A 23,172-nucleotide genomic window follows, 5' to 3' on the forward strand; every position below is an offset into this window, starting at 1 on the left:
GGACTGAGATCACAAAGAGGGCAGGGGCCCTAATATAACGATGGCGCAGTCAATAAGAGCGGTCTAGAATAATGAAGACGGCAGACGTTTATTAGTTTAATAGTTTATAATTACAAGCAGGGGAAAGGATAACTGTTCTGCTGTCTGAAATATGTATAAAACAGATCTGAATGTCTGGTTTCCACACCTATGGGTACACGGGCATCCGAGAATTGAAGGAAACGCAGCGGAACTTGTTACTATTAACCAGCTCTTCAGGAACGCACTTTAAAAACAAAGTAACTGAAAACATTGAAATGGCAGGCTCTTCCCCAAACACTTCCAGACTTTGAATTTCCTGTTCATGACTTCTCAAAATTACTGCTATATTCTTAACACCTCAGCACTCCCCAGCAGATCTCCATTTGTGACTGGTTGATAAACAGTAGCAGTGACTGATGTCCACATACTGTCTGTGTGTGTGTGGAGTGGGGGGGGGGTAGTTCATTTGGTATTTAACTCAATTAAACAAAATACAAAATAAAGAACATAGAAAAATGAATGTAGTGTACATTATATTACAAGGACCACTTTTGAAGTGCACATTCAAGTCTATTACTCAACTGATCATATAAAACTTTCCTCCCACCTCCCTTTAATGAAAAACAGATCATGTATACAACCATGCAAAGATGTATCAAGGAAGTTTCAAACTTCAAAGGAGTATATTAATTTAGCACCATTGAACGGAATCGTTTATTAGAATTAATTTTGAAAAAAAAAAAAAAAAAAGTTTTTGCAGATGAACATCCTGTTAACAAATCTAAGAAACCACTGTCCTACACTTGTATGTGTATACATATACATATACAGATACAATTCATTATCTGCTATAATCAGTTAAGGTACTTGAGCTTTTACAGTTTGGCAACTTCTTTTTAATAGTTAAAAAAAGAAAAGAAAAAAAAAAATACTGAAACAGTCTTTACGTTCGCTGAGCAACATTGTCCGTCAGCGTCCAGAGTTTAAGGACTCACAAGGCGAAGCTTATCAGTCTTTTTAGCTGGGAAGAGATCTAACAAAGACGTTGAGAACTTGGACCTTTCCAGCACTACCACTGGCTTGAGGTAATGCAACTGCTTTATGGCAAGGTCCCCACAGTCTGTCAGCGCTTTGTCCAGGATGGACGTCAAGTTCTTCACCGTGGCCGACTCCCCCGGAGACAGCCGGGGCTTGAAGGCCGAAAGCTTGCCGTGGACGAGCGAGCCGTTGCGACTGCGTGTGAGCGCCAGCCCGCTCTGGCTGTTCTCCTTGACGGAGCAACTCCGGCGGTGGGAGTCCCGGCGCCGCGGCACGATCTGGGCGTCGGGCAGCCGCGACTCCCACGAGCCGCTCTCCTCAAACTCGTCCTCCTTGTCCTCACTCTCCTGTATGAACTTGAGGAAGGACGACTCGAAGCCCATGGGTTTGTAACCCGCCAAGTCAAAAGTCCGGGAGGTGGGGCTGTGAGGAAGTCGGCTCTGCTGATTGTCTTTGGGGGGGGTGAAGGGCGGCTCGGCCAGCTCGTTCTTGCGCTTCAGGGGCTGCCGGCAGGGATTGGTTACAGTGCCCGTGCCCTTCCCACCACCTTTACTAGAACAATCCAGGAATCCCTCATCTAATGTGAAGCGTAGAGAGGATGGAGTAGATGGAGGCGAGTGCAACTTGGCCTTCTCCTCGCAGCTGTGGCTTTTCCTTGGGGTCTGCTCCCTGCGGCCACTGTGGCCATTCTTCAGAGCCTCCCCGTAGAGCAAATCATCCGCGTCCACCAGCAGGTTATTTTCAGAGCCCTCTTCATTAAAACCCAAGGGATCCTGTCCACCCAGAGGGTCTGTTTTGATGGAGTGCAAACTCATAGGCAGTTCAGGGCCCACGTGGTTCTCTGGCTCCGCTTGGTACTCCACCTTCAGGACGCCATTAGGGGTCCTGTCCACCTCAGAATGGGCTGCAAGTGCCGATTTCTTCTGAATCAACTCCTCCAGCTTCTCCGCATTGTTTACCAGCTTCTCCACATTGACTTTGACATAAGTCTCCGACAGCCTGTGGCACCGTACATAGTGTCGTCGCAGGCTCTTCGACAAGGTGACCACTGAATCGCAATCCTGCAGCATGCAAGGGTACGCAACCGCAAAGCTCTTATCTTGGCACATCTGCAGGGCCTCTTCAGGGGTTCGGAAGACCAGTTTAGTCTGATTTCCATTGGAGGGCTGCTGTTTCGCACTCTCTTCCTTCTTTGGGGTGTCTTGAGACCTCGAGGTATTTCTCAAAGATTGTCGAAGAGGTAGCTTGGATGCAGGGCTGCCTTTCTGTGACAACGGCTGGCTGGTGGTTATAATGAGCTTTTTCTGGCAGCCGGTGGGTGGCTTGTCCTTCTCGTTGTCATTTTGAAGCCTGAGAACGAAGGAGTCGTAGTAGTCCCAGTGACTGTAGAAGACGTGCTGCTTGTAGCTGGAGTGTTGGGTAAACACGCGAGTGCAGCCCTCGAAGGTACAGCGTACCGAGCCCTGGCCTCGGTGGACGCTGCGTATGTGGCGGAGCAAGCTGCTGTAGAGGTGGTAGCTGGCTGTGCAGTCTTTATAGGTGCAGTTGAAGCGAGGTATGGGGTCCTCTAAAACAGGGGTTGTCGACTCTTGTGTTTCTGCACAGTCTTGTTTCGCAGGGTGGGACTCCCGGCAGTGCCTAGACAGCCCAGACGAGCTGTGGAAATGCTTCCCACAGCCCTTGTGCTTGCAAAGCAGCCGTCTGGGTCTCACCAGGTCTTTCTTGGCAGCTCCCCCCTGCTGCAGGTCTCCCTCCAGGCACAACTGAGAGCGGTTGTATCGATGCACTGACTGGAGGTGTCGAATCAGTCCATTCTGGTTGGTGAAGGCCGAGCTACAGCCCTTGTGCACGCAGTGGAAAGGCTTGTGGTATTTGGTCAGGATGTAACAGAGATTGCCTTTTGCCACTAAGCGTCGGCTGCCCCTGCCTTCACGGGCTACTCCCTCCTCCCCTTCCTCCTCATCACCGTTGTCCTGCAAAGCCAGGGGGGGCGGGGTTTTCATGTCCCTAGTCTTGTCCTTGTCTTCCAACTTGATTCCATTTTCCCACTTCCTGTTAGTCCTCCACATGACACCCTTTTTCTTACGGTACTTCTGCTGCCAACCCGGGGCCTGTTTGCTTTGCTGCAGCTTTACAGGCTGCTTTTTTTCTGGTCTAGCTGCAGCCTTAAGGCTAACCCCAGTGTCTGGTGGATGAGAGGCTTTTGGCGGGACACCCTTGATGCTCTTGTCTCTCCTTTTCAGGGAGCAGCTCATTTGCTCCACCAACACTTTGCTGAGGTTGTGCTTGCTAATGAAATGGACCCTTAGTTCGGACTTCTTACTAAATCCCCTGGGGCAAAGGTGGCACTTGAATGGCTTGAACTTGCTCGATTTGAAGATTTCCATTCCCTTCACCCTCTCCTTGGAGAAATTGTGCTTCTTCAGATAGTGTACCATGAGGGCGGAGCTGGTGACACTTCTAAAGGGGCAGCCTTTGACTTCGCAGACGTAAGGCTTTGTAGAGGGCTGCACCAGGAACTGGTTTACGAGTTCGTCTTTTTCTGGGGGTGGCTGTGGAGCTGGAGAAGGGCTTCTGGGCGTTTCGTTTTTTACCTTCGGCGTTGGAGGCGGACGCTTTTGGGTACCGCATGCTTCCGGCTGGGACTTGGAAGCCGCCTTCTTCCCTGCTGCTTTGGCAGGGGAGTTAGCACAAGTGGTGGAGGGTGAAGACACCTGTGAAATGGAGGACCCTGAGATAGGATGACATGGACCAGAGACAGGGGCTGAGGTGGAGCCCTGCAGATTCAGCTGACTTAAGCCCAGCAGGATGTCCCCGAGGGGGTCCTCAACGCCGGGGCTTGGCGACTCCGCTACAGGTTCTGGGTCGGCTGCAGGAGGAGGGGAAATACTTTGGTCGGGCGCCTCAGGAGGCAAAGAGCTGGAATGGCCTTGTGCACTCGGCACCTGGCTGCTCCGCTCTTTGTTGTTCTTAGTCCTTGAGCCCTTTTCCTTGCTCGCTGCTTTCTTCACACCTTGTCCCTTTTTCTGGTGCTTAAATTGTGATGGGTGCATGTTCTTCAGGTGGTTCTGGATATCCCTGGCTGTGGAAAACGTCCGTCCACAGCCCTCAAAACCACAGGTGAACCTTCTGCCATCGAAACACACAGCCACACTGGTCACCGTGCCCGTGAGCTCCTTGCTGGTTGAAGGCTGGGAAGAGGAAGCACACGGCGTAGATGCCCGTCCCTCCTCCGTCACCTCTCTTTTTACGCCGTCAAGCACGTCACCTGAACCGGCCTCAGAGACTGTAGTTCCTTCCATGGCAGCGCCAGAGTGCGAGTCTGCAAAAGGATCCACTGGTTTTCGTTTCATGATTCTCTGAGCAACAAAATCCTCCTCTGAGAAGGTTAAGCCATGGACGGCCAGATGCTTGATAAACTCCTTTTTGGAATAGTAAAACTTCTTGCAGCCAGGGTGGGGACAGCTATAGGCCGCATCCCTGAAATGCTGGGCCTCGTGGTGGTAGAGCTGCCCCAAGTCACTGAAGGTGAGGCTGCAGCCCTTCAGCTCACAGTGGTAACTGAGCCGGTAGCCGTGCCCTTGCTTATGGGAGACGAGCTCATTGGTGGTGTTGAACCGAGCCCCGCAGCCGATAGCCACGCACATGTACGGTTGTTCTCCGTAGTGAACGGGCCGGTGCTTCCGGTGGTGATAGGCAGTAAAGAAGTGGCGGCGGCAGAAGGTGCATTTCTCCCGGCGATCCTTCATCTCCAAATAGTGCTTTATGTTGTCGTCGGGCTTTGGATGCTCTGCTTTTAAGTGCACGCTTAAGTACTTGAAATGCTTGAAGTTGCGGGTGCAGTCTGTGGCAGGACACGGGTACACGTCTCGGTCCTGCAGCTCGAAGTGGGCGTCGATGTAACTGAACGTGATGTAGTCATCGTCCGCCGGCTTGCTGGGCGTCGCCTGCTGCAGTAAATCATCCAGGACTTCGGGGTCCGCGGTGGACTGCAAATACATCATCAGGGACGGGTCCAGCTTGATCTCCCCCGGCTCCACGTCGTCCAACTCGTCCTCGTCCATGTCATCCTCCATCTTTAACACCTTCTTCTTTTTTACCTTTTTCTTTTTCTGGGGATTCTTGCTCCTGGCCGGCATGCGGACGTGGTTACTGATGTGTGGCATGAACTCCTGCTTGCCCACGAACTTCTGGAGGCACACGGGGCAAGTGAAGACGCCATCCTCCAGGTGGATCTTGGAGTGATGCAGGATCCGCGCCTCGATCACTTCCCTCTTGCAGATCTGGCAGAAGAACTTGTACTTGAGCCACCTCTGGTAGCGCTCCGAAGTGCCCACCTCCTTCTTCTTCTTCAGGGCCTGCCCGACCTGACTTTTGTCCTCCCAGTCCTCATCTTCAGTCTCCTTGCACTGACTCTGGTCTGACCGATCCCTGCTGCAGTCCCTCGACAGCTCTCCTGCATCTGGCCTGGCAAAGGCTTTCTCTTCCTGCTCCTCCTCCTCTTCTTCTTCTTCCTCCTGCGACCCAGCTGGCAGTTCCACTCCGAGCAGCTGCAGACAGTGCCGCTTGAGGGTCTTCCAGTCCCAGAACTCGGGATCGAAGGGCCAGTGAGCTTTGAGTGCCAGCAGGAGTTCGCAGCGCAAGGAGTTGGGGACGATGCCATTTTCCTCGTCGTACTTTTGGTCTGGCTTTTGGTAGAGCTCTTCCAGAGAAGCATAGGCCTGCTGGGAGTGGCTGAGGAGGAACTCTGTGAGCTGGCAGCCCCTGAGCACCTCCAGGTCATCGGGCAGAAGGCATGCCACCGTTTTGCAGACGGACGTCTTGGTCTGTGGGTCAACCGGCTGTGGGATCTGCAGAGCTCGGACACACAGCTCGATGGACACCGCTAGACCTTGCTGTTCTGCCTGTGTAGGAGAGAGAGATGTCAAAGCTGGGAAACACCAACTATCGACAGAATCTACAGTAGTGAGAGCCTCCACCCCCCCCCACAAAGCCTGAAACTATTTTCCCCAAGTAGAACAAACAAAGTCTTTGAAAAATATACTCTAAGCATATCCCATTCTGATGAAGCAAAGCTCCTCACAAGAGCATATCAGATGCTTCCCATGGCTTTAATCTTGGTGAACAGCAGGTTTCTGATTTTATTCTTGCAGCAGCTGTGATCGTTTTAATGGCTTGACAAAGAACAACCGACAGATATGCTGAAGAGTTCTAGGCTGACTATCCGCCCTATGGAGGCATATTTCGGTTGCAAATACAAGAAAGATGGGTTTCCCCTAAACAAATCCCTCCAGGAACAAAGGAACGCAATTAGTACAAATTAAAGCAGCTGGCTTTCAACAGAATGGATTAATTAGCTTCACTGACACCATTTAACCAGAATAATTGAATCGCCCTTAAAAGCAGTGTCAAGAGTACGAGGAAAAGGGCAGGAGAGAAAGCTGGGTTTGTAGGCTGTACCTCTGTCTGGATGACTCTGACCAAGAAAATCAGATGGTACACAGTCTTGGCAATGACACCGAACTGCCGGCACCGTTCTAGAAACGACTCCAGGGAGGGGTCGATCCTTCTCTGCAGCTTACTCCAAAAGAGGGTCAGCTCCCTGAAGACATGAAGAAAAAAAGATGACATTCCAACTGAAGGAGGCAATCTTGTGAACAAATCGGGAGCAGCACATTGTACACACTGCCTTCAAAAGACACTTCCGATGAAGAATCGGTGCCTCTGGATATCCTGGTCCTCCAGAGGTGACACATCCCCCCCGCATGTCCCCGCTGTCGTGACTCACCACGAGCAGTACGTGCTCTCCTGCTGCAGCTGCTGAGTGAGATAGGTCGTGCAGAGGATGAAGGCAGTGTTCTCCTGTCCTTCTGCCTCCAGGTTACAGATGATATCCAAGACCTCCTTGCCCTCCACGCTGGAGATCTGCAAATCAAATGACATCGGCATGGTCAACTGGCAGCGTGCAGCACGGGAGGGGCGAGATCGGCGGTGTGGAACGGGACAGACTCGTGGTTTGACACTGCTGCGTGTCAGAGGGGGAAAACATACCTTGAGCCAATGTCCCTCTGCTTTACTAAGTGCAATATAAAACTTATTGAGGAGACTCAATTCTTGCCATAGATCCAGACACCTGGTTTGACCAATTTGCCAATGCCAAGATTTGCAAAGAAATGTATATGTTTACATTTTTCACAAGCGCAAGACCTTGCAGATTTGTACTTGTATGTATTTAGTTGTAAGACTATGGTATGGTAAGGTATGCTATTGTGGTTGTTTACAAAGAGATGTAGTCAAGATCTGTACACTCTCTTAACTATGTTAAGAGTGCTAAGTGCCCTTATTGTCAGCAGTGTGGAGTAGCGGTCTGGGATCTGGAGGAGTGGAGGATTGTGGGTTCAATCGCAGGCGGGGGACCCTGCTGCTGTACCCTTGAGCAAGGCACTGTACTTGGATTGCTCCAGTAAAAACCCAGCTGTGTAAATGTGTAATTGTAAGAGGTCAGAGGACATCATCCTCTAGAAAGCAACATCTGTCCTGAAGGAGGGGTCTCTGATCTTGGATTTTGCAGGCGGTTAAAGTGTGCAGTGGTTCTGTATGGGACCTGCGGTTCCCCTGAAGCCGGAGCCAGTCCTGCACGCCTACTGACCTCTTTCATGGCCTCCTCGTCGGGCAGCAGGTTGCAAAGCTGCGAGATGTAGGTCTGGCGAAAGGCGGTCTTGTTGACGATGTCATCGCTTTCGGTGCAACACTTGGCCAGAAGCATGGCCTTGGTGGAGTCCCCCACTTTCAGCAAATGCTTTAACCGCATCTCCAGGAACTGAGGTCCTTCCAGAGTGATGAATTTACACACTGGAACGAGAGAGAATGGGCTTATTGAGGCACAAGAGATTGCCTTAGGGCAGGTTCAAAGTTTCCTGGATTTTAAATGCCTCTACAAGCACTGATCTCAGACAAGTCTACTGACAACATCTGGGTCTATGAAACCAGCCCAAAGAATTTCCTTTCACTTCCTTTTCTATAAAACGCACCATGATACAGCACCTGTTTTGGAAGCTCAGGTGATGGTACTGAGTACAATCAGGGAAATAATTAATAATAATCATAAACTCTCTCAGTGCAAGTTCTGTGTGAACTCTCTCCTGCTCTGACCTTGAGTGGGCTCGGTGGGCTGTCCTGCCAGGAGACTGGAGAGAGTGGGGTTCCTCCATGCCCCCCCCTCGCTGGTGATGCGCAGCAGGGCCTGCAGGTCGACGTTGCCCAGCTCCAGCAGGGAGCAGTGGGCGGCCTGCAACGACAAACCCCAGTCAGCCAATCAAGCACTCATGTACAGAGAAATGATGAACTTCTTCAACGAAACAAGGGCCATCTTCTGGGTCAGCATGGGAGCGCCAGCCACACCCACATGGTGCTGTGGACTCAATCTCCTCATTGATCAAAACAATACAGCAAAGGGTTTTAGACTTATCAGCTGTAACTATACACATCCATCACAGAGCGTGCTGGAAACCCCCCAATTACACTGTGGGACTGGACAGCACCAGTGTGTCACACAAACTACAGTCTAACACACCTGCTAACCTGTAAAGGATATTATGTGACGCAGCAAATAATAGTAAAGCACCGTTCAAGGAAGCCATCAATTAAATATTGCATCCTTACCTGCACAGAGTGGTGAAACTGCATCCAGGCATCATACGAGATTTCAGTATCGGGCACTGACAGCAGCAGCTCAAAACAGCTCCTGGAACGGACGCGCACACACAGGGACATGGGACGAGAGCATTAGAGAGAGAGTGACGGTACGTCGTTTCTCAGCCATCAGACTACAGCGTCTCGGCCTCTTTGATGTCTACGATCTGAATACTAAAATAAGACCACGGAGAATGTATAGCTTTATAGTCTTCCAAATTGCTAATTTAGGTGTGTGCAACTCCAGCTCAAATGTCAGAGAGATAAATCTATCCCTTTTGGATTTATTTTACAATCAAGTTCGTGCTATATGTTTTTTTTTTTTTTTTAACACCTGCAGAATAATTTTTCTATATATACAGCTCTGTAAAAAAATTAAGAGACCACTTAACATTGATTTCTGGAGTTGTATATTTCTAGACCATAGAAAGAATAGAAAAGAGGGATGCAGGAGGACACAGTTCTCCAGAGGGACTCACAGTGCTAGTCTCTTCAGCACCAGGCCCACGCTGTCCGACTCGGGGCTAAGGTGAGACCTGGCTGCGGCAAAACTCTGGATAGACAGCCGGTACACCTCCAGCAAGGGCAGGGCGTGCTGCATGGAGTTCCTGCTGCCGGCGTACTGTATCAGCGCCTGGGGAAAGAGGCATGGGGGGTAAATACAGGCAATCCTTATCCTCTGGTTTTGTATCCAAGTGGACCAGAACCATAACACGACTCTGTATACAGGTCGGGAGTGTGCAAAGTGCATGCAATGGTTGCTTCAACCACTAAAGGAAGCTCATGCATTTGAGTACCCACAATGCAAAACCACGTGATCTTGTTCTGATGGGGAACTGTCCTACATTGCGGAGATCTCATTACTCTAGGGGTGGGCTAAAAAAGTGCCTAAATACCACAGGCCAAAGCTTTAAACGTCTTCCACTTCTCATAATAATAACGCCCAGTTTCACAATTACACAGTTTTCTCACTATGTGTGGCCTGGCCAGTTGATTACCAGTGTTTTAATGTGCTCCAGATGTGTAAATGTTAGAGATAAAATGAGATTAGGCTGGGGGGGGGGGGGGTCGAGATCAAGAAAGTGTATACTCTTATCCACACCGAGTGACTGCATAAAACACGCAGATATATAAATAAATATCATGCACCAGTTTGAACCACTGCTACTAATTTGGCACTCAACACCACACAAAAAGAGCCAAGTTTGACTTTACTAAGCATGTCTGCAGTGGAGACATTTAGCCAAGTTTCAATTCTTATGTAAATGATTGCAACATCAGTCACTGGGTGCGTATGAACTCGATGCCAGTTCAGGAAATCTGTGAAAGGCTTCATTACACAGTAACAAAAGTCAGCTTTTATATGCTGTAGAGAATGTTTTCAAGCATTTGTATGGACCCAATAACTCAATATTTTTAGGTGTCCTGACTCAGTTGAAAGCCATACACGATAGTCTTCACCTCTCCTGTGCCAGTACAACGATTACAGGGGTAAGCAGAGTCAACGGACAAACTGAGGGGAACCAAAAAACAGGGACTAAAGAGACGTTTTTCGAATTCCAAACAGGGGGACCTTCTCCTGCTTGGGACTCACAGAAGAAGAGCAATGGCTTCCTACAAGAATCAAATCCAATTATAAAACAGAATCTGAGATCAGACTGGCTTTTGCTCTCATTTTGTACCTTAATGTCATTAAAAAAAAAACAACGTTTCATTCTTACATAAAATACAATGTTCTGGTAAATTATAACATGAGGTTAATGGGGTTTAATTGGCACCAGCTAGAACTGCAAGGCAAGTTTCTCTGAAAAAGGGATTTTAACAGGCATACTTTCATATCTCTAGTCTGCTTCAGGGTTTATTTATTAAATGTACTTTTTAAATAAAGTGTCAAATGATCCTACAAACTCATTTTCATAATCGTCTCTTTCTATGTTTGCGAATCCACGATCAAACTCCAAACCACCTGCCGCCCCCGAGCCCCCCACCTATATATAAATAATGCTATTATTTATATTTATAGATTAAGATTATAGACATGCTAACATTAGCTGTTGGCAATTGCCCATTAAATTTAAACTGCTAGTTTCGGAAGCTCGGTGTGCAGCAGCCACTAATTAGTGGACATCGTCGCAAACAAAAAGACAATGCAGAGGAACACAAGCCACATGGATTGGAAAACTGCAGACATCACGATCCCAGTTATAATACATTTACTAAAAAAACAAAAAACAAACTGAGGAAGGTACAGCAGGTCTGCCCCAAGGGCACATATCTGACAATCTGCAGACTTGGCAGAATACAGCCCCTGAAGAGGTGGTTAAAATTGCAAAGTGGGGAGGTGATCTTTAGCCATGGGAGGGAGGAAACCACAACTGGCAAAGAATGCAAGGCTTCCAGAATCATCAGTTCTCACTCTATTGTTCATAAATCTAACTCCCTCAAGTCTATGAAATGTAACTTATTCAACTGAAAGAAAGAGAATCTGACTTCAGAAACTAATATTGTCTCTAATAAATACTTGTATACACACAGGGTATCTTTAGAGCCACAGTGTGATAAACACACAAAGATGCAAACTCATAAGTTCTCCTTCCCTCACAGCTTTGTTGGAGAGGAAGCCAGTGTCCCATCTGCCCAGAACATAAGCACACCCATTCACACCAGCACATAATTTAAACGCAGAGACGAGACTTTATCCAGTGTCCTGAGCTCAAAGAAAAACAGAGGGAATATATATATATATATATATATATATATATATATATATATATATATATATATATATATATATATATATTTTTTTTTTTTTTTCATATTTATTTGTGCGTGTGAAGCCTAATGTTAGCCAAGGACCAATGCTGATCTGATTTCAGAAAGTCTTTTGTTTACAATTGCACAGCTGAGCTCAATTCAGTGGATATAAATGAAAAAGTATTCTGCAATTATTTTTTTTAAACTACTGTAATAAAAAGCAGCCAACGCATTACTCATATCTGAAGCTGAACCTCCAAGTGGACCAGTCTCTCTCTAATGCAAATTGAGCCATTGAGGAAAATAACCACTTAGAGGACTTTTCAATGTTACAAGCAAGAGTATGACCTTGAAAACAAGTACTGGTGTATAACAGCAAGATATGAAAGATTGAAGAACATATTGTCGTCGACACTTAACCACAACAAAGGCATCTCAATACACAAACATCTTGTGACTGGAACCTTTATCCCTTCCCTTCTTTTTTCTTATTGATCATTTATGGAGAGATTCTACTGTACCTCACAGTCAAATATTTATCTGTAGGCACGTTTCACCTCCATTAGGACTTGAACTGAGAAACATCTGCTTCAGATTTCACAGCACCTAAACTGGAACGGGCTGGAAGAATGATCGGCAACTAACAAACACACACCTGAGAGCGCCAGTCTGCTGGCAGTGTGCCTAGAGAGTTTCAAGCTGCGAAAACCCTTTGTGTAGTCTTCCATTGTCTCGTCCACAGGGAGACACTGCAGACGCTGTGGCTTTTTGGTTCAGACAGCTACAACTAGGGAAATCGAAAAAACCACCATTATCGTAGTCCCAACTGTCTCTGTGCCAGGTGTCTGTTCCCCTGTTGTCAGCTATTTATGAACCTCTCCTAAATTTAAGTTTCTTTCCCTGCAGACAAAGTCTTGCCACCTGACAGGAGTCTGGTAAATTGTTTCGAAGAAGGCCTTGACCTTTAAAGTTAGCGAGGTTTCGATCACGGTTAATCTGTAGCTCTTATTTCTCTGCATTCTCGTAATTCCCGTCCTGAGTCAGTGCTCGGTATGACAAGGCACTCTGCAAATGACTTTTTGCATTGAACTCCAAAAGTGAGTTGTTGAACTTGACCCACGTGAACAAGATGTGAACTCTCGGGGAGGTCCGATTTATTACTGCCACTGCTGTAAGGAACCGAGCAGCAAAAATGGGTCAGTTCTTGAAAACCAAGTAATAAAAATAGCACAGTCCCCGACTCAGCTCAGGAGTGGGTTATCAACCTGACAGCTCCACTTGCAAAAGAGATACAGGATCAAATTCACAACTTCCCCAGAGAATGGAAATGTGACAAGACGATGTCAATTGAGAGTTTAACTGTTCATGTGCACTTAATACATGCATGTTCTTTAATTTCTGAACAAGTCATTATTTATTTTTCTTTATTTTTTAAGTTAGAAACTTATCTGATTAACACCAGCTGGTACCGGTTGAGTAAATGTATTTTAAAAGACAAGATGAAGAAACACCCAAAAAATACACCAGCACAGGACCATTTCACAGCAAGAGCAGCACCTGGTTGCACATATCCTATTCAGCACTCTGCTACCAAGGTATATACAGATTATTGTGTGTACTATGACAGTGAGAGGCTCACTTCTGATTTCAGTGCCACCCCACTGCATCACAAAACGGTTCACGGCCATCACTGCCACGTGGGCTCCGAGAACAAGGGCACAGAGAGCTCTGGCAGGTAAGACAATCAGGCCATTCCTACTGGTAAGTTTAACAGAAGGTTATGTGAAAAACTGCTCCCATCAGCTGCAGTCACTGGAAACTCAAGAGGAGCGGTTGCCACAGCAACATGCCTTCCTTCAGGGACATCTCCGAGCCTTAAGAGCCACAGAGAGAAAAAGACAGAGCGAACAAGAAGAGGGAAAGTGGAGGGGGTAGGGCATGACCACAGTGAGTTCATGAAGCACACAGAACGAACTTGACTCTGTGATAGGGTGATGAACACAGGCTCCGAGCTGGGTCCAGGGAAGTTTTAGGCACAGCGGCTCCTGCTCAGAGCACACAGCCCTCATGTGGCCTTTCATCCCTAACGCACTATGTTCCCCTGGATGCAGAGCTAATTGGAGGCCTTTGTTTACAAACCACAAGTACTAAGGTTTAACATAAATATACTTGTGTGAAGAAAAGGATTTGCAAAGGAGGAGCGGGGACCTCCACAGCACCAAACTGTTAAAGACTGCTGATCCGGGACAAAAGAGAACATGGGTTAAGAGACAGAAAGGGACAGGTTTGAATTTTTCGGATAAATCGATCATTTGCCCCTTAGGAAGTGAAAGTTAGAATTTGGGGGAGGGGGTTGTAAAGTCCAAGTTGATCTTTGATCCTCAGCTCACCACATCCTAGAATGTCTCCCAAATATTTTATTGAAAGAATGATGGGGAACAGGATTCAGCTCTCACTGGGGAGTTTGCTCCAGACCTGAAGATCCCAGAGCGATTTTTTAAATATTTGTGTGTCAGTGTATTTGCTCTTCATTTGAACCTGCGACCTTGGGTGTTCCCGTTTCGTTTGAAGCGGTCCTGTGGGTTGCCACACCTCCGAGGATATTGATCTGTTCAGATGTTCCTATCTTTGTTTGGTTTGCAGCAGTCCTGTGGGTTGCCACACCTCTGAGGATATTGATCATAACATCCCTTTTCATTTCCCCCGTTTTATAGTCTCCAGAGGTTTAAGTCCTTTAATCTGTCGGTGTATGACATTCCTTTGAAACCAGCAATTGCTCTGTTTTGAACTCTTTCCAGCAGTAGCGAATGTTGAGGACTTCCTAGTGCACTGTATCATTTTGAAATGACTTCCCATGAGTTAAATCCAAGCATCATAGGCAAAGACTATGCCAAACCTTTACATCTTAGTCCATCCAATAAGCGGTTTTCAATAGTTCTTTAGCACCCATATATATGCCCACACGTCGCAATCTGATGAAATACACAACTCTTTTATAGCGCACCATACAAATGTAATATCGCAATTAACAGCATCATTAAACATCTAATTTGAATGCACGGTCCTCTGTCATGCTGCAGCCTTCTGCTTCAGAGATTGCGATCCTTCCTGGCATAACTGCTGACAGTGCACTTTCCTCTTTCCTATGGAGCCCTTACATGTGGCCCACACTGTGGTTCACACCAGGACATGCAATGCTGTTGTCTGTTTTAGGTTTAAACGCTCTCTGCCAAACTGGACATAGGTGCAAACTGCCAAAAGAAAACCAGTGTAATACTATAAAGCAGTGTTGTTGTAATAGGACAGAAAGACAGGCAGTTTGAAGAATCTTCTGTGGTCACTGTGCTGTCATACGTGTTCGCTTCCCGTTTTAATGTGATCAAGTTTTCTGATACAACTGATGCCCGCTCTAGATGCCAAACCTAATCTATTTGCACTATTTCTGCAGCCCGATTGTGTAACCCATGTGTGAATTTCAGCTGTGTTTTGCTCCAGGGTGCAGCACTTCAGTGCAGCTGACATTTAGAAAAATATTTTCATCCAAGGCCACAAAGCAAACCAAAGACGAAGAAGTGCATGATAAAGGTCGGGGTACCTCGCTGACGTCACGCAGTTGCTCAGTAACCAAAAGGGAGTAATCTTCTTTACGATAGTGTTCTTCACAGAACCTTTAGTCAAGTCTTCCCGACCGGCCGTCTGTGGAGCGCTTTGTTATGGTTGAATCAATGACTTTGGTATTATACTAATTTACTAGCCCGAATGTCTGCCTATGACAACACAATCCTTCAGGAATTACAAAATTGAAGTATATTTAAAAATATTACTATATTTTTGGTTTGACCATTTTACGTTGATTTCAGTTTGTATCTTTCAGTCTTTGTTTTCATTCATCCTGGCGTTCAAGCATTTGATGGATTCAGTGCAGGTGGGAAAAAAAGTTGTAATGCAGTTTCAATTTTTTTTTTTCCCGCAAATCAGCAACATCCTTTTATTTCAAAACATTATTATACAATCATTTAATTTGTGCCGGAGCATGGAGCGGAGCTGGAGCAGTTCAGAAACTTTGCGGATGCAGGGTTGCGAGAATCAGTTCCTGGAAGGCACTGGGAAAATAACCAGATGGCCACAAAAGCATGGCAGTGAGTGATGCCTACATGATCCTGGTTACAGAAAGCCACATTCCAGTAATGACTGCGGACTCTGCGTCTGCTCCTGACCCGTTTCCAAATACCAATGAGTTGGCAAGACCCTGCCACACAATTCCTCCGTTGCAGAATGTGAAATCTCAATATACGGTCAGGTACGTCCTCCCCAGAGAGAGAGGAGGTCTGCTGCTACAGTTGCTGGAAAATAAATACAAATAAGCAAGAAAGCTTCAGAACGTACTACTGATTTCATGCATGATTTTTCTGTGCCGAAAATGCAATGTGTTATCTTTTGCAAAAAATAAGGTGCATTTTTATTTTAATAAGATAAAATACCATAACATTAAAATGTGCTTGAAATCAGACTAATAGGGAATATAGTGCATCCAAATTCAAAACCTCAAATTCAATTGTATTGATTGTTGCAAACGGTTTTTAGGGTCATTGTCATGTTGTTCCTAAACGGAATAACAGATTCACTGCCAGTAAAACACAACCATGGTTATATTTCAGACACACACGTTTGCTCAAGCAAACGTTTCTGCACGTTTATGTTTATGCACGTTTATGCACGTTTCTGCAAGCAATACTGGGGCTAACTATGTTTTTCCAGAACTAGAAGCATCTATATTGCCTATATTTATAATCATGATATGAAATATGAAACTCATTCACAAACCAAGATTGCAGAGTACTTGACCAAACCGTAGCCTACTTTACAACAAACCCCTATCTGAAAATTTTTTTAAGATATCAAATGAAGGGCCCACGTTTCATGAGATAAGATATTCTTAAGGCCTGATTATACAGATCTGCACAATTATGACTGGTGAGATTAAACGAAGGAGAAGAACCAGAAGGCAAAAGCATCCAGAGTATATGCTGCTGGTAGATTGACCACACAAGATTGACCACATGGAGTTGCAAACTTGGAAAGGTCATGATCAATTGCTTTACTGTAACTTTAGAGGAAATATAGCACCTCTTATTCTAATCAGATCAGTTTCACATTATATATGCAGAAAATAAATGGAAAAGAGATTACATTTTCTCTCACAAAAGCATCCTAAAGACCTGTTGATATCAGATTCGGTCAAACCTTTAGGTGATCTACCTGAAAATTCTCCAAACATTTTCTAGTAGGATTTCAGCAAGACTTTCAGGTACTCCCATAAAAGTCATTTAAATTCATACATACATTCCACATCCATACATAGACATGTATAAATATATATATGTACAATTAATTGAGCATTTACATTTGTAATTAATGAATGTAAAGAATACACTGCAACACCAACTAAAACCTGCTCAACTGACTTAACATGCTTATTTATAGCGCGCTATTCTTAGCAAATCATAAAGTAGTGCAATCTCTTTAAATCCTCTCCATTTAAATCTGAGGGCTGAAGGCCTGTGATCTAAATCTGGTCTGCTAATACAGTGTTTTAGAACAAAACCAAACAAACAAAAAGACACAACCACAAACACAAAGACAGTGCACTTCTCTAGGATGAAAGGATGAACACAAAAGTGCTAAACTAACACAACCACAAGAAAGATTAATACATAAATAAGTACAATTATACATCCCACATCTGAATGCTAAAACCTGCAGTAGGCAGTTACTCAGCTGATCTGCCAGGCCTACACCCACACATGCAGCTTGTGATGTGATCTTGTGTGGTGTCCTCCAACTTTATAACAGAATATCCTAGAATAGCCCTCGCCAACTGTAGCCCACCTAACACCAGCCCAGTTTGGGGGGGACTTCCCAGATGCAGTGATGGTGACAGGCTGCACTGCCAGCCCTGTATTTCAGACTGTAGGATGCGGCTGAAGGCCTGCGGAGCACAGTTCTTTAATCTTCTGCTGCCAGGAACACCATCACCCAAGTCCTTTCACATCTCTTGCAACCCAATTCTTGCTAGGAACCAACGGCAGCTTTTTATAGAAACTACAGCAAGTGTTATTTATAGCTTGCCCTTCTCCGATGAGATGATATGATAAACAAGCTGATAGCAGAATGCACAAAGAAAGACAAGGCACTCCTGTATTTGTGCAGAATAATAAACAGGGTGGCATCTGCGCTGGGGATTCTTTGCACTTCAAACTGAACTGGATTAGTGACCAGCAAACTGTGCAGGAGGTTCTTCAGCATTTGCATTTTCAAATGAGGACAAAGATCTATTGTGGATCAGAGTCACTATTTTGGGACACTAGCCGATAAATGGCTTACAATTGCCAGCCTTCTCTGACATTGCCATCCCACTCGTATCGCAGTGCATCAATTAAACAACAATGGTGGGCTACTGCTCCTCCTTACCAAAGTGTGCTTCACAGTGATGAGTACTCAACAGGGGGAAAGACAGGAGGAAGTCTTGTTGATAGAGATTTACACAAGAGTCATCTCCACCAGGAAATGCGAGGAGCTCAAATGCTTCGGGGAACAGCATTACTCATTCCTACCATCAAAATGCTCGAGTAACCTGGTATAATGTTCTAAACACAGCATGGTATATTGATTATATTGTACACATCTTGGAAGAACCCTTGCATTAACGCATCAAAATGAATAAGAAAACAACATGAAAAGAACAAACAACAAGCATTCATGGAAAATATTTTCTGAGATCAGTATTAATTTAAAATGTATTGCTTTCTGTGCCTTCGTTTTTTGAAACAGTGGTCAACCTTCGACGAGAAAGCAAACCTTTGATGGCTCTCAGCTGCTGCTCTCTGCTCGAAGAGGTCCCCTAAGACCGGCCCTGTGAGGCAAGTCCAATCTCACCGAGCTACCTCACTCTCATCCTTGATCACAGCATGTATTGTACTTTGTGTGTTTTGGCATTTATAGCCTACATACATTACTGCAGTTGTTGCTGAGAACACCAAGCAGCACATAAATGCTTGAGCAGCGCATCGAGCCCCGTATGCACTCTACTACGGTTGAAAAATCCTTTCAAAAAAAATAAATAAGAAATGAGAAGACCTGTGTGACTCAAATTTTTCTAGAAACCGTTGGAATCTTCCTTGTCCACAACTATATCTCAAAGGCTGCTAGTGCAACTATGCTTAGTCTACTGCTGTACCGTAAATTTGTTTTGTTTTGAGTACAGGGAAATCAGACAATGTTTTGCAGGGGCATCTCAGTGTGACTATAATTTGATCCATTTCCATCCCTAAATTACAAACTGGCTCAGCATGCAGAGGAGGCGTGATCAGCATAAACTGGGGTCGTCGCAGGCTGTACATATCTGCCCGGATGAAGGCAGATTCAATTCCCTCTTGGCAGGTGCGTAGAGGGGCCGTGCCCTCTTGGCTTGCAAGGCCTGGCACGTTTCAACCGACATACAATCGCACTGCAATGATACCCAAAACACAAGAATGGGTTCTGCCCCGGAAAGGGTCCGAATCTGTCTGAATCCCTGCCAATGGAACATATGGGACAGTGAAAAAAGCACAGGTTCAATGCTTTTCAGCCTGTTTAGTATGCAGCCAAACACCTGATACCAGCCCCCTAAAAAGTAAATGAATCCTTTCAGAGCAGAACTAAAGGGAATTCAGTATTTAAATGTATACATTTTCATAATGTTCACCTCGACATTCTGTATGTACAATTCATTTAATTTATGTAAAGAAAATCTTGCTTTCAGAAGATTCTGTCAATTTAAATGTTAAAATTGTTTTAATTTGCACAAAAGAAATTGCTAGTTAAAAACCATGGGTGGTTATTGGTAGAAAACTACATAATGTTCATGATGCAAGGCAGAAGCAATAGGTTAATCAAAAAAGAGACATTAAGTTAATCTTGTTCTTGGCACCGAAGGGTTCATGCTGCTAATCTGGAGATCAAAATCCAAACGTTTTTCTTTAGCTTGATTGTCTTGAGCTTTTTTCATCCTTTACTTTCTGAATTTGTCAATGCAACATGAAAATCTGGATTTTTCCAAGAAGCTGGTCTGCTTCGAGAAAGAAAAAGCACACTCTGGAAAGTGACACTCGGGAGGCTTCAGAAGAAATAACATTCACACATCTAAGCCTGTAAATATCTGTAGGCTGCATGCACGATCTTAAGCAGAAGCTATGTTGACATTTGCTCATGCCTCCTAAAAAGGCTGGTTGGATACATCATTGTGGAGAATAAGATCAAACCATCTTAATGTATTATTAAAGAAGAAATACAAACTGAAAAAGAAAAAGGTCTACACAGTCGCAAAAATTATCTAAGCAGATATTTAATTAATTTACATTTTCAACAAGAAATGGCATTGTCCCTATAACTGAATGGTCTGATTTTGAAGGTTTGAATCGTACTGGCATGAGGAAATACATGCTTGTATTTATATATGTAGGATATTCTTTGAAGATGATGATTTACATATTCTAAAAGCATTCAGAAAACACAAACAGGAACAAACTTTCTGTCCTGAAGATACAGCTCAGCTGGTTTCTACAACAGTTTAATTTAGCTGAAACTTAATAGCTCAACAAAAATGAAAAAGTCAACACCAAGTCTGTGTGGCCTATCTCCCCCATGGTTTCAGCATTAGAGCTCTGTTTGCTTTAAGGGCAACGACCCCTCTAATTCACCACTGTCCTGCCCCCCAGACGGCTCAGACAGGACAATCAAAAAGGTGCCATGGCAATACCAGCAGGATCCCTCTGCAGCCAGTAAACAGCTGTATTCCAGTTTCACAGACAATGGGAGTGCCTTTGGATTGGCCTATCTGCCCCAGGGTAAGGAAGGTAGCTGGAATTCCACAAGAACATGTCCGAACTTCCTTCCTTCCTTTCCATTTGTCTGCAAGTAACTAGACCAGACCGTTTTCGTTTCGAAATCCCTATCAGTGTGCCAAGGAGATCCCATGAACTGAGCACTTTGCTTTGCAGAACAAATGTGACTTTGTTTTGAGCAAGACCTCACCAAAACAAATTTAAAAAGACACTTGAAAAAAACTTAAATGAACAGGTTCAATACAGTGCAGAAAACAGTTAGGAAAAGAAAAGGCAGTATTTCTCAGAAAACGTATTATGAGACCATAAATTAATATATATATATGTATAGGTTTATCAATTTGTTAAATTTAAAGCGTTCAGTAATAATGTCACTCAACAGTATTTAAAGCTACATTTGTGCCATTCTTACATTACAAGACAAAGTCGAGTGAGAGTAATGAAACTATACGACAACAATAAAGGAAGAGTGCAATGCATAAACACTGATATTGCTTTAGTGGGATTAAGTATTTGCAAAGCAAAGAAGTGAGCTAATTATATTTCTCCATGGTGGATTTGAAAAGACTCAAATTCCCACGCTCAAATTAATGATTGCACAAACGTTAAAACTTCACAGAAGTGCTAAAGTTTAATGTCGCCTTCACAAGTCTGAAATTAAGTTTGGTGGTAGAATACCCTCAGCACAATTTAGTTTCTTTGACAAAACAATACTTCTGAGATTCAATACACCGAATAAACGCTTCATGAAAGAATACATAATGAAATCATATTTGGGCCATTTCAAACACTCCTTTAAATGTACTTATGTTTTCGAGTTGTACTGTAAAACACACAGTGATCAGATGAACACAAGTGTGGGTGGTATTATGATGGTTTTGTCTTCCAATGGGCTGAGCCAAGATGCCAGAGCTCCAGCAATTCTATAGTAAATTCCTCAGCTAAAAGTACGGAAACCCACGCCGTCCAATACAAACAAACGGAAAGCTGAGTGTTTTATGTTAAAACCACGGCCATTCACAAAGCAATATGCTACGCAAGTGGCATCCAACCTACTGAAACCATCGTGAGGTTTGCTCTTTTGGGGTTACAATGGTTGTATTTAGCTGGGGGTGGACGACAAGCTGCATGGCTATGCGTCCAGGAATGCGATATAAACACGCAGCGGGTCTGCAGGCAATACACGAGTGTAGTGACCGGCCTGACAACGTCATCATCTCAACAGATCGGCCTTCGGTGGTGGAGAGCAGTACACTTCGGATCAGGGGCACATTTTGGACCGTTTTTAAGCACCACGCAGTTAGTTATAATGCATGCATTAGAAATCGTGATAGCATCATCTAGTTATCGTGATATGGGAGATAACACGGTGAACACTTATTACCTTTCGATCCATCTGTCCATCTGGTTTCTCTCCAGCCCTAATCTGAAATGGATGTATTTTCTGCCCCCACTCTTCAAAATAAACACTGCACGCAAGAAGGCTCGGCAGTAGGCAGCGCCCCGCCCCTACAAACCGTGCTTTCCACACCGTTCCCGGACAGATGCGCGACTGATCACCCATCGCTACCGCTCACAATGCATCCGAAATGGGACAGAAACACGCGTGTGTCTCCATTTCCCCGGCAGGCAGCGGGGACAGTCGCAGCATCCCGGCCATTCATAGCACCGCCGTGTCCCACATCGACAGGATCATCCATTTACACTGCCTATCGCGATACAATACAGATGTTTGTACTCGGTGCTTAAACGTTTACAGTTCTAACCCCCCAACGGCACTGGCTGTCATTGCAAAAAAAAAAAAAAACTAAAGCCATGCAGCCCCCCTGCTTCCTGCTCTGTCCCTCTCTCGGCCCTGCAGCACTTTTCCCTGTGTGTGTTTGCAACAACATCCCGTTTTTTTCTCTCGGTTTGTTGTTACCTGGCAGAAGCGCATGCAGTAGTCCTCGGACGCGGCTACCGAGACCTCCTGCCGCCGGAGATCGGCCTCCAGCCCGCCGAAGGTGTCCAGTAAACTGTCCATTGCGATTAGAGGTTTCTCCGCGGTGTTTTGCGGCTGATCTCGCCACTCAGGCTTCGTTTCTCCCTCCCCGTCCGCCATCTTCCCTCTCGGCCACGGCGCGTACGCACTCACGTCATGTGACCCGCCAGACGGCTTCAGGAAGTGAGCGGCTGCGGAGCCGCGGCGTGGAGGCGCAGGGCACGCAGGGCGTCGGTGCGGCGGCTGGGACGTTTTGGTTCCGCACTGATTTGGTAGTGGCATGCTTCTGTTTAGATGCATAAAGTCAAGTAAATTAACGTTTAAGTTAGCGTTTTGTAGTTTTATAATGCAATTCCTGTTTTTGAGTCGCATTTGATGCCAGGAAAGAAAATACCCCCTAAGTGCACACATACCAACTGAAAAAAAGTATTTACACATACAGTATATTAATTTATATGCTCGTTTACAATCAACGTTTAATAAAATACAGTACACACAAGTGCCAAGTTGAAAAACGAAACTAGCAACTTTTAGCATCTTTACTAAACTGAGTTTAGTCAATATGGCAGAGAATAAAAGTAACAGATGTGTGCCATGTGTTTTAAGAGTGGTAGTCTTTCCTTAACATAATTAAATAAATGTGTTTATGTCATGTTTGAAAACCACCAGCAGTCACAATAAAGACTGACGCAGTTTTCGTTCACGTTTGTGGTTTTCTTCCTGCTTTTGTATTGTCAAATGTAATTCGACATATAGTGGTTTAATTACAATTTCCATCGAATATTGATTGCAACAATAAACACA

General features: G+C 45.1%; 1 protein-coding gene across 1 annotated transcript; it reads right to left on the reverse strand.

Annotated features, from left to right (window-relative positions):
* Positions 1-541: 541 nt before the first annotated feature.
* rlf (RLF zinc finger) lies at positions 542-22,513 on the reverse strand. The gene is made up of 8 exons (XM_066717619.1): positions 22,309-22,513; positions 9,231-9,385; positions 8,722-8,803; positions 8,212-8,347; positions 7,709-7,911; positions 6,848-6,984; positions 6,520-6,661; positions 542-5,963 (listed from the first exon to the last, which is right to left on the reverse strand). The coding sequence occupies exons 1-8, from the start codon at positions 22,486-22,488 to the stop codon at positions 1,005-1,007; spliced, it is 5,994 nt and encodes a 1,997-aa protein (XP_066573716.1). The 5' UTR covers positions 22,489-22,513; the 3' UTR covers positions 542-1,004.
* Between the last annotated feature and the right edge of the window lie 659 nt (positions 22,514-23,172).

This window comes from Amia ocellicauda, chromosome 11 (assembly GCF_036373705.1).
Source record: "Amia ocellicauda isolate fAmiCal2 chromosome 11, fAmiCal2.hap1, whole genome shotgun sequence".
Taxonomy (NCBI): Eukaryota; Metazoa; Chordata; class Actinopteri; order Amiiformes; family Amiidae; genus Amia; species Amia ocellicauda.